Here is a 13,355-nt window from a genome sequence, read left to right as displayed (position 1 = left end):
AAAAAGGTCAAATATGGTGAGCAGAAGTAGGTTGTGTGAAGAGGGCAGTTCAGTGTAGGAGAGGTCATAATGTGGCAGGGGAGTAACAGGTGGGAGAGGTAACGGTCCATTAGTTCCAATTGTATTATATGTAAAAAATATGACAGTATCAAATATGGAGCTATAGGTCAGGGCTCGTTATCGCACTTTAACACAATCCATCAGCAGATTTTAAATGCACATTATTTTGGTCAAATGCAGGAAGAAATGCACTGGAAGTATTCAGCATCTCTATATACTGCAGAGCAAACTGAGCTCTAGTCTATTTTAAACATTTCAAACAGTATGACACGTTTGCTGCAAAGGGCTGTTCATATTTTTACAATAACCACATACAAACATATGTGGTTATTGTATTTCACATGTGGGATAAAAGTGAAGTACCCAGTACCAAACGCTTTGATGGATTGTAGTTGAAAGTGGCGGGTGATAATCGAGGACCCTGTTGGAGCACTGGTCTCACCTGGGAGTCTGCTGTGCTGTAGCGTCCAGGTGTGCAGGCAGGTAAGCTCACCTGAGAGCCTGTGGAGTAGCGGCCGGGCGTCCGAGACGTGGTGGTCTTACTGGAGGAGGAGATGGAGGTCTCCACGCTTTTACCGCTGCAGCAGTGAGTACGCAGACATTTACCGTACTCTTTCCGCACCTGAGGAGAGAAAGTGACGCAGCTGAGCAGAGTGACACTCACAGGTGTGAATAATCACACACTGTGCTACTTCTTTTATTGGGGGCATATTCTTTCACACAGTGTGCTCTATGACTAAAATCAGTCTCATCTTGGATGTTTTATTATGCTTCTATGAAATTTCTCAAACAAACATGAAAGTTCTAAAACACACATGACAAGATGAACTCCGTATCCCTGTCAGCCCAAATGTTATTACAGCCATATTGATCTGAAATGGACCTAGTCCTCGGAGAGACATATGATGCACTTGTACACAAAGAACATCTGCATTTAGATCACAATCCAGTTAGAGCAAATAGGAGCGTAATTGGCTTTTAACAAGGCTGTTGGACTGGCAGGCGTGTGTTGCCACATGCTCTGTTTGCACAGCTGCGTGCCGAGTTGTTCCATGCTTCTTGGGAGAAAGCACTTTGGGCCGGCGCCAGAGAAAACCTCAGCAGTGTTCGGAGGACATGTCTCGAGATACCTGATCCCTGGGCCTTTCACATACCTAAGTGCAGTGCACAGGCTCAAGCGCAGATACTGCACTTGTTCACTGGTCAAACCTTTAAAAGTGAAAGACTCTCCGTGGGACTGCAGCCAGACAAAAGTATTAACCGCTCTTTCCTTTCACATCATACTGCTCTTCTGTTCTCCCGAGCACTGACAGTGTGTGGGAGACTCTGTAAAAATATCCTCAATGTGTAGGCTCCTTCTGCAAACCATATTTCAAATGAAGCAAGTGATACACACCATGTATACCAAACGCTGTATTATTAATGCTAAGACAGGAAGTAGAGAAGAGCTTTAATATAAGAAAAACGTATTCAACATGGAAAAGAAAACAGATTGTGCTTAAAAAACCTAAAAACTTTAGATATACATTTTCTCCCGTGTGTGCAGTCCGTCTTATCTGTGGTGTTTACTAAATACCACAGAGTCTCTTACCTTCTTTTGCAGTATACAGTGGAAGATGAAGATGAACATGCCCTGCAGCGAGTTGAAGATGGTGAAGAGGTACGCCATAATAACAGTGCTCTCGTTGATGTACATGAGGCCAAACGCCCAGGTGAGGCCCAGCAGACACAGCAACGCTATGGCCCCGATGACCCAGGACCTGGACACGGGAGAAGGGCAAAGCGTTTTCATTTAGCGCTGAGTGGCTGTCAGACATGTATGATGCATGTGGGACCATAAAACATAGGAAAGGCGTTAGCGAGGGTTCACTCTGAGGGCTGTCGCGGCAGGAGGGGAATGGAGAAAACAGCAGGAGTTCCTAAAAAGTACTGCACTTTATAGAAAGAGGGAGAGGTTATAAATGGGCTTATGTCATTGAGTAATATAGTGAAAGTCAACAGTTTCTTTCCAAAGAATATTTTCCCAGCCTGAAATGAAGTCTGCTAGTGTCATTCTTACTATAACCACGGAGGCAGCAGATTTAATACGTTTTTTAAAGCCGAGATTTTAAAATAAAGCCGCTGCTGAGGTCCCAAATGTCGTCGTCGTCCTCGTCGTCGGGCTCGGTCTAGACGTGGCTTCTCTGGGCAGTAAGTAGTCGGACATTCAGTCATTAGGGGTGACATTTCAACACTAAAGGTCACAGTTTGTGGTTGGACATGGCTAGCGCTATCGGCTGACTGGGAAGTGATCACCTTTGAGGAATAGAGATACAGAGACGCACACGAGGGGGGAAGGGAGAGGGGAAAAAAAAAAAAAAAAACTTAGGGAGGAGTGAGCCGAGTGAGACTGTGCAGTGATTGATTTGATGTTGGCCTCTGTGGCACCATTCCGGCGAGACAGAGCCTCCAATAACGCTCGCGCTGACGACCCCTTCGTCTATAAAGGGTGCGCACTCCATTCCGCTCCTCACAATCTAGCCATTTCACCTCTTCCCTCCAGTGCTCCCTAGAGTCAACTTCCCTCCCTCCCCTCCCTCCCGTCTCCCCCCTCGTTCACATCTCGCCATTATATTTCAATAGCGCATTAGTTCTATAAGGTCACGGGGAGCTCACACACACACATCGCAAAACGTAATGCGTCGAACAGAGTGGTTGTAGTACGGAGACAATCTGGGCTCGTTTAAAGGAGAGGGCGTGGCGCTGAGGGGTGCGCAGGGGAATGATTTCTGGGAACGACAGAAAGGAAAAGAAGTGGGAAGAGGCCTTACCGCAGCCAAATCCACAAAAAAGACAACCATGATGGCAGATGGAGATGGGGGACAGGGAAGAAAAGAAAAAACACAAAAGGACATAATGATGATTAACAAGTAAATGAACCACAGTAAGAGTCGACTAATGAATGGAAAACAGATTACAATCTTTTGAACGGTTAAGCGTGCGCTCCGAAAGTCATTGCAAAGAGAATTCCAAAGCACCACGGTCCTAATTCGCCTTTTGATTTTTGAACTCGATTAGCCGTTTTAATTTGTTGTTAAGAGCGCTGAAGCGTAGAGCCGGTTTTGTCACGCGCTTCCTACTCGTAACTTTATTGAAAAAACGCCCGGCGACAATATCTAAATGACAAATCAGAAGTTCAAATTCATGCATTTTAAAGTTGCATGTGAAAAAGGGCATTGGGTAAATTACTGAAAATTAGCCACACGCTTTTGATACTGGCAAAAAAAACCAAAAAAACGCAACTTCTGATTAGCGAGCTTGTTAGATATCGGGAAGAGTTTGCGCACGGGGAATAAATGAAGCCAGATTTCATTCTCGAAAACCCGTATGAGTAATAGTAACATGACTGGGAATAACAATGTGATGAAATGTCAAGCAGAGGTGAAGTGATTTTATATGACAAAAACAAGGACATAATCACAAGCATGCGTGGCCACAGTTATCGTCAAATTCAATCATTTCCCCCCCCCCCCGCCAAAAAGGGCAGTGCGTGCTTACTTGATGTTATCCAGACATCCCGAATCCGGTTTGAGGATCGCCGTATGGTGGAACATCTTATATAGCGCTATGCCCAGGAAGATTACGTTAAGCTGGAACACACAAGACAAAACAGCGGAGTTAATACACGGCTAATTAAAGACGCAATGTCACCGTGGCGACTCGCTCACGTCACACACATTGCGTATCATTTCATTTCCCCCCCGTAGCGTGTTTGTACTTTACGTGCGGGAAATACTCTTAGCTAAAGAGTCGGGGGGGAAACGCCGTAGAGCACACGTGTCAAACTCAAGGCCCACGGGTCAAATTTGGCCCTCCACATCATTTTAAACGGCCCTCGACAGGGTAAATTAAAAGGTATGATGGTCTTATAATGTCATTTTATCAGGAGATACAGTTACACGGCGATATTTTTACATCTAGGCAAATGCGTGTGTAATATTTGTAACTTGAATAAGCAATAAATACAGAAACAATTAATTAACAAGTTTAAAAAGTACTTATATTTTACAACTGGCCCTTTGAGAGCAGCCATTTAGAGAGCCGTAGAGAATCACTGGCGCAGTAGAAATCCAATTCGTGCAGATGTGGGGTTTGCGACTGGCCTTCGGAAACGCACAAAAAAGACGTAATAGCGTGGACGACTGCGTTACCAGAGCCAAAAGGTGGAGGGACACAGCAGCTACAAACGCACTGATATCACTAAAAGACTCGGATAGATCAGCGGCGATAACCCGTGTGGCATTTCTAGACAATGAAACGCGAGAATCAGCCCTGACGTTCGCCTAATTGGAGCCATTTTTGGGCAAACACTCTTTTTCTATAGCTTTGTTTCTACGTTTTTCATATAAGCGTGAGTGGTCTGGTTTATATCTGCCCCACGCTGTTTGTGATTGATTTTTTTTGCAGCTACTCCGTGGTAAATTATGGTCATAGCCGAAAGTGTCATTTACTAGTTTCGTAGTGTTTGCTTGAAATGGAACAGCACATCAATAAGGTGCCAATATTTTCCTAACAACCTGTCATATTCACTCCAGTGTCTGCCCGGAATGCTTTCAAAAGGATTTTCAGCTCGTTAAATAAAAATGAAAGTAAATCTATAAGAGGGATTTTTTTTTTTTTTTTGCTCTGAATGCACGCGCTTGTAAAATGTATAGCGGCATTTGGAGGTGTTTGTGTCTTACCATAATGATCAGAGTAGCAGGTCCTATAAAACTCCAGATGAAATATGTATCCAGTCGTAACCAACACCTAGAAAAGAAACGCAAAGAAAAAGGATTAAGTATTAAAAAAAAAATCTCACGTTATGTGTTTGTTAAAGCCTCATTATCTCGTTTTTAAATAAAGCAGGACTATCACCCTCTCATTCACTCTTTTTTTCTTTATTTTTATTACTTTCTACAGTTTAGATGCTCAAAATATGCGTTGGGCTTTGTCAGAAAATGTTTAGTAGAGGTACATCAAATATATGAAGTAAGATGTATGGAATTATGTAGTAAAGAAAAAAAAAAGAGGTAAATAATCGACTTTTTTTAAATAAATATTTTATATTCAAATCCTCAAAGTGTCCACCCGTTGCTTTGTTGAAAAATATTTAGTAGTTATTTCACTTTTTCCTTTACTACATAATTCCATGTATCTTCATCATTCAATGTTTTGGAAGTATGAAGTATATAAAAAAAAAAAAGTGGAAAAAAAAAAACATTAAATAAAAAATAATTAAATGTTTTTTGACAAAACCAAGGGTGGAACTTTGAGGATTTTAATATAAAATATATATATATATAAAAATTAAATAGAGTCTTATTTTTTTCCTTTACTACATAATCCATATATCTGATGTCTCACACCCTCGTCATTTAATGTTTTGGAATTATGTAGTAAAAAAAATAAAATAAAATAACTATGAAATATTTCTCGACAAGGCAAAGACTGGCATATACTTTTTTTTTCTTTACCACATAATTCCGTATATCTTACTTCAAATATTTCATGTCTTCTGTGTGTTTATAACATGTAAAAAGTAGTAAAATAAAATAAATAAATAAATAAATACTGAATGAGAGGGCGTGTCCAAACTTTTGACTGGTAGTGCACGTTTAAACACCAGATAAAAGTTTGGACAAATCATTTCCTTCAATGTTCTTTTTCTTCTTTATTTTAACTAGTTTCTACGTTTTAGATTCATACAGAAGACTATACGAATATATGAAGTAAGATATATGGACCGACAAAGCAAAGAGAGGCCACTTTGAGGATTTGAATATAAAATGTAAAAAAATATGAAAGCGAGTTATTTAATATTTTTTTAACTAAATAATTCCACATATCTTATTTTGTATATCTGATGTCTTCTGTATGTGCCGTATTTTCCTGAGTATAAGTCGCACCAGCCAAAAAATGCATAATAATGAAGAAAAAAACTTATATTTCACATATAAATCACATCAGTATATATAAGTTTAGGAATGGATTGGAGAAAGTGAAACAACAACTATAGTTTGTTTTTTGTTTTGTTTTTTACGATTAAACAAACTCTTTTAATACATTTATAATTCTAATTTATATTTTTGCAGACATTTTTTGAACTTTTTGCCTTCTCTTACTTAAAGTGCCCATAATACACTATTTTTGATCTGTTCTAATGTTGTTTCCTCATCACAAACAGACCTGGAGTTGTGTTTCATTCATACATGTTTAACACACAAACTCTGCATATTAAAGGAGCTGTTTTTTTGTTATTTTTAAGCATATATTTTTTAACTTTACGCATGCCCTTATTTGTACTTAATCAGTGTTTTTATGTTGCAGTTTATCACCAAAGAAAGTTGGTAGTTTGTGAGCTGTGTTCACCGACGACGGCAAAAAAAGTCTTTTGATTAACTCGAAAACTACCACTTCATGACATCACGAGGTGGAACGGAGCATTTTGAGCTTTGGAGATGTAGACAGACTCCTCAAAACATGTGTGAATGAAAAAAAAAACACAACTCCAGGTCTATTTTTGAGGCGGTAATAACATTATAACACGACTTAAAGCTCACAAGAGTCAATTTTTTGCGTAATACATGAGCTTTAATGTACAGCAGCTTCAAATAGAATCGATTGAATTTATTATAGAGACTGGGACACGATGAAAAAAAATAGTAGTTTATCAAAAGCGCGGTGACAACGGGAGGAAGTTGGGCACATGTGAAAGTGACAGGAATGACTAAAGGTACAGGAGGAGTGGACCACAGACATACATCACACGAGCACAACCGGACAGCCGTGGATGAACATCAATGATAGATTCAGCCGCTCTCCCCCCTCAGGACCCAGAGATATGACATGAGCGTGTGCATTTGAATACTGACTTATGGAAGCAGCCGTCACACGTGGGCTATTTATGAAGTCTGGAGGGGGTCAAGGGTCAGCGGAGAGACGCACTGTCGACACACCGGCCGGGATAACCCACCCAGTCCAGCGCATACTAAATACACGGACGGATGTTTCGCATGCATGAGGACACATAATATATACAGTTTGTGACAAGGTTAGCGCGGATGTACGCTCTCTCAGGTGAGTTATACCGCTGCATCGTGCAAAAGTGTTATTTTTTTTTAAACGGCAAAGCGATTTGCAGCAAAACATACAGGTATTTAAAGGGCCAGTCTATGTTCTAATGTTGTTTCCTCATCAAAAACAGACCTGGAGTTGTGTTTTGTTTCATTCACGCGACAAAAAACACAAAAAAAACTGCATATTTAGGCTGAGCTCTGAGTTCAAACGCTCTGTTCCACCTCGTGATGTCATCATGTGGTGATACAGGAAGTTGTTTTTTAAACTCGACGCACCTTCACTAGATGAATTTGGATGATTTTCACCCCTGGAACGTCATCACAAGGTGGAACAGAGCATTTTGAGCTGTGGAAATGTAGCGAGACAAATAAATGAGCTAAACAAAACAAAACACAACTCCAGGTCTGTTTTTTGAGGCGGTAACAACATTATGACATGGCTAAAAGTTTAAAAGAATCAATCTGCGTCATATAGGACCTTTAAAGAGCAGGGCTGCAATCTATGTATTTATGCATTATGTCGTCTGCGTCCCTGAATCTTCCACTTTCCCCATAATCGTGGCCGTTGGAGCCCTTGGATGTTATTGGCGGACTGTTTCCAAGCCTGGCCAATCCTGGGGCCCACCTTCAGCCGCCTCCCACCCATTTAAGAAGGTTCAGGACACCTGTTTGGGGCTGCTGGTCTGGAGCGGCCAGTTTGTCAATTTGTGCGTGTCTCTTTTGGTCAAGTCACTACAGGGTTAGTGAGTTTTTGTGGTGAGACACTTCGTTGTCAGTACCGACTCTGTTCGTCAAGATTTTGTTTTGTTACTGTAAAATTTGTGTTGTAGTTAACTTTACCCTTTTGTTTTTGTTTAAACCCTTGCAAGGTACTCTTTGTTTATATATTTTTAGTCCCTTTTTGTTTAGTTTACTCTTACCATCCTTCTTACTTTTCTTACTTTACCTTTTTCCATCTTGATTTTCTTTTGTTACTTCCCTGTCCCCAAACGAGCTGGTTCATAACAATTACACCGGCCCTATCTCGCAATAATATGGACTGAACCTCAAACATGTAGTTCAGTGACGCTTTCTCTTTAAGCTTTTACGTCGTGGCTTCCTTAAGTTTTTTCGTCACTGGGTAAAAATGAATGTGCATTAGCAGGTTGAGGACCAAAACTAATGACACTTTGCACATTCAACGTTCTTCTGTAAAGAAATGTACGACTAAATTGACTTAAAATATCAGAAAATAGACTCGGTTGTCCTCTGTTCCATCTCCTGACTGTCTTTTCAATACAAACTTGAATCAAACCCAGAGTTTCACTTTGGGCACTTTTGTATTAAGTCGTAAAAGTCCAGTATCGTAAAAGAAAATTTCAAATCTGGACAAAAAGTTATAGGAGTGAAGCCGCGCAAATTTTTCTTGTCCTTTTCTTTTACGATGGGTCATACCTGGACAACTGAACGATCACACAGACAAAAATCCAGTACGTCTGTGTCGCAAAGAATCAACTGAAGATAATTATCGACTTATTTATGTGGAAAGACACTTAACAAATGAACCTGTGCGAGTGGGACACGCCTGAGCCTATATATCCACTGTTTGTGACAAGGCTGGAGAGGATATAGAGCACTATGCTGAATTACATTACCCCAAAAGTCTTTTGTTCATCCACTTTAGGGAGTAGAAATGCAAAAAAGGCTCCGGTGCGCCCTCCGATAGAGGTCAGACCCGATAGGTTGCATAGAAAGGTGCCAAACAAAAAAATATACTGGGGCAAAATGGCCGCCTGATTCATGACCAGTTGCTTTTGAATTATTAATCTTTCAATTTCCAGCACATTAGAGAGCCCTCCATTATGGGTCCCTGGCTGTGTCACACTATCCCCCATTAGGGGCTCCTGCGCTAAGTCATAGCTGCGTTCATTATAGGGACATGAATGAGAGCCAGTGCCACCGGCTAATGCAGGAGACTGAAGGTGGCTTATGTGACAAGGTGACACTGCAGGGGGACGCCGCTGATATTTTCAAAGGGTTTAGTCGCAATATTATGTCAAATATCATATGCAAAGCCATTTCCCAGACTAGATGATGAATGGAAAAGTATCAAGGATGTGTCTCGTCCTAATTCGTACAGATTCTTCATGGACCAGAGACTGAAACGCCAAACCCAAACCACAGACGCACACGGACCGCACGCACAGACCTGCCGTTAATCCTTACCATTACATACTCCGACGTTAAATACTCGCGACAAAATTTGCCGCAGCACTGTATCCATTGTCACCGAGATATTTCCAGGGATCTGACGCCGCGCCGTGTGGATTATTCATGTCTAACTTGGGCTCTCATGTTTTAATGATGCCCACGTGATGAAATATTGATCTAAGTGGCGTACAGATTGGTGTGGCTTGACGTTTAAACACTCTTAAATCACGGGGTTTTTATCTATGGACCGCTGTGTGGATAGTGCGGAGCGATGAGTTCTGATGTGCGACTACAATGGCCTCGGGAGCGGCTAAGAACGGGAGCGCGTCTGAATCATTTAAGACGACTGTACTATCCTCTGTCGGTGGAATCAGCCATTTATAAGCAAATCCGACGTTCTTTTTAACCTGCGTGATTTCACTGTGAGGAAAGAGAGGACGGGTCACGGACAGATTTAAGTGTATTATGTATATGTAATATTCATACGCACGCCATAGATAAGTGTTTATAGGTCAAAGGGCGGAGAGAACAGTGAGCGAGAGTGTGCGTTTGTAGGTGGCAAGTAAGAAAGACATGAATAATTGCGGTGCACTCTTAATGCGTCGTCTTATCCTTTACGTGACTACTCTTCTCGTCCAGGTAAGCCGCGTTTTTAAAGACATAACGAGCTCGCACGTGTCCATATACAGCCCCGTTCCTCCATCGCCCCGCACTGCAAAGGTGCTTTTACGGAAAGATGCGAGACTGAATAGAAAAAGATTCCACGTTTTTGCTGGTAGGTGCAATATGTTTGATTGTATTTATGTAGCCCGCAGGTGTACTTTTCTGATTTTCAAATGAGTTTAGTATCTACTGTGTTTCAAATATAAAGCAATACAATAAAATGTTCAAAGATTCAAGCGGTTAGAGTGGTTTAAAGGGCTCATATTACTCTGTTTTCTGTGTTATAATGTTGTTTCCTCATCACAAACCTTCAAACTGGAGTTGTGTTATGTTTCATTCACGCACTGCAAACCCTGAGTTCTTCTCCCAAACAGAAAACACCACGTTCCACCTTGTGATGTCATGTGGTAATACAGGAAGTGCTCCTCTGTTTCTAAACATTTTGGCACTGAAGTAACAGGTAAAATGAAGCCTGTATTTTTCCCACATCCTCGTCCTTGTCTGTCCTTGTGAAAGCGTTCTATATTCACACATTGTCATATTCATGTGGTGCACACCTCCCCCTGCATTTCCTTCTCTTCAGCTCGAAAAGTCCAACAGCCAAAATAACAGTAGGGATTGGCCTAAAAACCCTGCCTGGCAAACATGTTGCACATACTAGCTTCCTGTGCCTCTCCCCGAGCCCCACGAGCCGCTTACACTCGGTCCGTGCCATAGCTGCGGTAGTCCACTGCTGCCGACACCGCCACGATGATAGCGGGCACCCCGTAACCTGCCAGGTAGAAGTACTTAGTCCTGGAGTGCTCGCTCTCAAACACCTCCACCAGCATGATGTAGAGCTGAACGCCTTCCAGGAACATCCAGGTGAAGGCTGCCAGGAAGAAGAAGTGCAGCAGGGCGGCAAAGACAGCACAGGCAATCTGGACAAACAAATGGAGAAGATTTATGGAGATGGTCATTTATCTGGTCAGTTGTTTGGAGATAAATACACTGCTCTAATTCACTGATTTTGATACACAACATTCTGTCGTAACAAATGGCACTTTTAATGGACTACAATGGATCATGATGTATTTATATCCAGAGCACTGGCTGAAATAGGGATTATTAGGACAAATAAAAGCAGAGTGGAGCCAGGATTCAATCAGTCACAACAGAGAAGCCTGAACGACAAACCTTTACGTTAGATTTGATTCTTCTGAGCTGCTGAAGTGAACCTGGACGACATCAGAATGCAGAACTAAACAAGCACACGCCAAGGTCTCCACAAAGTAATTACAGTATCTGAAGATTATAATAACTGTATCAAATCAGGCTATTACTTTTAAATACTCTGGTTCTGATCTTGAGCCCCCATTTGAGTTTGGAGGAGAATAAAAGGCCTCTGTGGTTGACCACACAAAAGAACCAAAGCACTTTGCAAAACGACCAGGTTGCTTGAATGCCTTGGCAACAGCGTTGACAATTCAATATGATTTTTGTCATTGCCAAACATTTTGAATGAATAGAGGGACTGCTAAATGAATCAGCGATGTGAGACACATGGTGCAAATCAAATTTGACACATTTTGGGATTTAAAAAGCCAATGAAAGCATTTAGGTAGTGAATAGAGGCAAAATCAGTGGTATTATTGCAATGTAATCACATGTTTTCAGTGAACTGTGTGATAAAATGATAATTAGTTCCTTGTAAGATGGTAATTATTATATACTGAGCTAAATGGAAATAAATTGGCATTCACCTGAGGCACACTGTAGTTCATAAGCAGAGAATGAATGGATTTTAGATTACACTGTTCTCTGGAAAAGGCTGAAGGCTGAAAGCGACATGTGAGACAGATTCAAAATAAACCAGAAAACTACATAAGATCTACATTAAAAGAAAAACTGGAGAAAAAGTGAGCAGTAAATATAACATGAATGAAAAGGCACTGAGGTCTGGGAGGCCACACTCTAAATATGTGGAGAGAATTTTATTTTAAAATACCAATAACTTCAACATCAACAGGACCCATATTTATTTAAAAACACGGTCACAGAATCGTGTTTTACTGATTGTTTATGATCCGGGTCGAGCCACGCTTCAGAACAATCGTTTGGGTTTTTATTTGCTCTTTTAGCTGGAGTTTATTTATGGGCTTGTCTCGACTTTGACTGTATTTCTACTTATATATTCCGAACGCAAAAACATCCAACTGTGTAGTCGCACATTGCATTTTATTCTAAGAGGAGTAATAAAGCGCGGCATTAACTGGGAGGAGGATGAGGAGGAGGATGAGGAGGAAGAGCTTAAGAACAGGCCCAATTGGTCTGTGCTATTCATGCCTTTAATCTAAAGAGTCACTTCTGAATCAGTGAGCGGTAGCGCTAACACAGAGACACAATTACCCGACGTCTGAGGCACAATGAGTTTAGGGGGCGAGGGAGTCACTCATTTCCATTTGTAATGACGGCGGCGCGTCACACACACAGGTAAAGAAGCTCTACTTATGCAAAGTCATTTGGTTTTTCCTGCTGGAATTAGGGCTTAAGCGTCCGCGAGCTAACTGACGCCGAAGATGTTAATAGAGGTCGCAAATAGTCACCAGTAATTAAGAGGAGAATGGCGGCGAGGCTGATCCGCTGCACACATAAACGCCGTCCCCATCCCCCGCACCGTAGCACTCACACAAACAGATAAACACCCACGTCAAAACACATTTATCAAATTTGCTCCATGTCTTCGTTTGAAATGAGCAGGTTGTCTCATTTTAGCGCAGCGGGGAAGCAGAGGCCCTGGGCGCAGCGTACGCCGTCGCCTCCTTACACAGAAAAACATCCAAATGGCTCGGAGACAAAGAGTAGAAAACATTACCGATCACTACTGCAGATATACGGGGAGGCACACGGCTCAAGGGTCTGCGGTTTGTTTCTGAGTGTGTAACTACGTCATATCGTTATAGCGACGTGGACAGTTTATGTTATAGTTTTTAATTCTGCTGCCTTCAATAAAAATATGATTAAATAACACAGTTTAGTTTAGGTTTGGTGCTGCAACAGTGGATCAGTTTGTAGAAAGAGGTGAACAAATTAGAATACAGTTGTCCCTCGCTATATCGCCGATTTTGTGTGTGCGTTTTTACATGCTTTACAGCGTATGATCGTGCATTGTGTTCTGCGTCCTGATTGGCTGTTGGACTGTAGACCATTGTCCATCAGTCTCCTCCGTGCCGTGTCTCCTGTCCAGTACAGAATGTGTTCAGACAAATTTACATAAACGTTGGATCGCAGTGTGACTCTGAAGTGCTGTACGTTTGCAATTTATTTTCTCCCCGACAAAACCCACAATGTCGATGAAACGTTCTG

The 13,355-nt window shown here is 41.5% G+C and overlaps 1 protein-coding gene across 5 annotated transcripts in view; it reads right to left on the bottom strand.

Annotated features, from left to right (window-relative positions):
- adgrl3.1 (adhesion G protein-coupled receptor L3.1) overlaps positions 1-13,355 on the bottom strand; it is a 220,900-nt gene that overhangs the window by 13,404 nt on the left and 194,141 nt on the right. For 3 of the 5 annotated variants that reach the window (XM_033966987.2, XM_055223687.1, XM_055223676.1), the window contains 5 exons: positions 10,710-10,930; positions 4,782-4,848; positions 3,598-3,689; positions 1,652-1,820; positions 503-682 (listed from right to left, as the gene is read on the bottom strand). In XM_033966987.2, the coding sequence (XP_033822878.1) occupies positions 503-682; positions 1,652-1,820; positions 3,598-3,689; positions 4,782-4,848; positions 10,710-10,930 (729 nt within the window). The remainder of the gene's footprint in view (positions 1-502; positions 683-1,651; positions 1,821-3,597; positions 3,690-4,781; positions 4,849-10,709; positions 10,931-13,355) is intronic. The other 2 variants (XM_033966996.2, XM_033967003.2) reach the window with 1 other exon arrangement.

The sequence above is a fragment of the Periophthalmus magnuspinnatus genome, chromosome 1, assembly GCF_009829125.3.
Source record: "Periophthalmus magnuspinnatus isolate fPerMag1 chromosome 1, fPerMag1.2.pri, whole genome shotgun sequence".
NCBI classification, from domain to species: Eukaryota; Metazoa; Chordata; class Actinopteri; order Gobiiformes; family Gobiidae; genus Periophthalmus; species Periophthalmus magnuspinnatus.
This window is presented reverse-complemented; position numbering and strand designations above follow the sequence as displayed.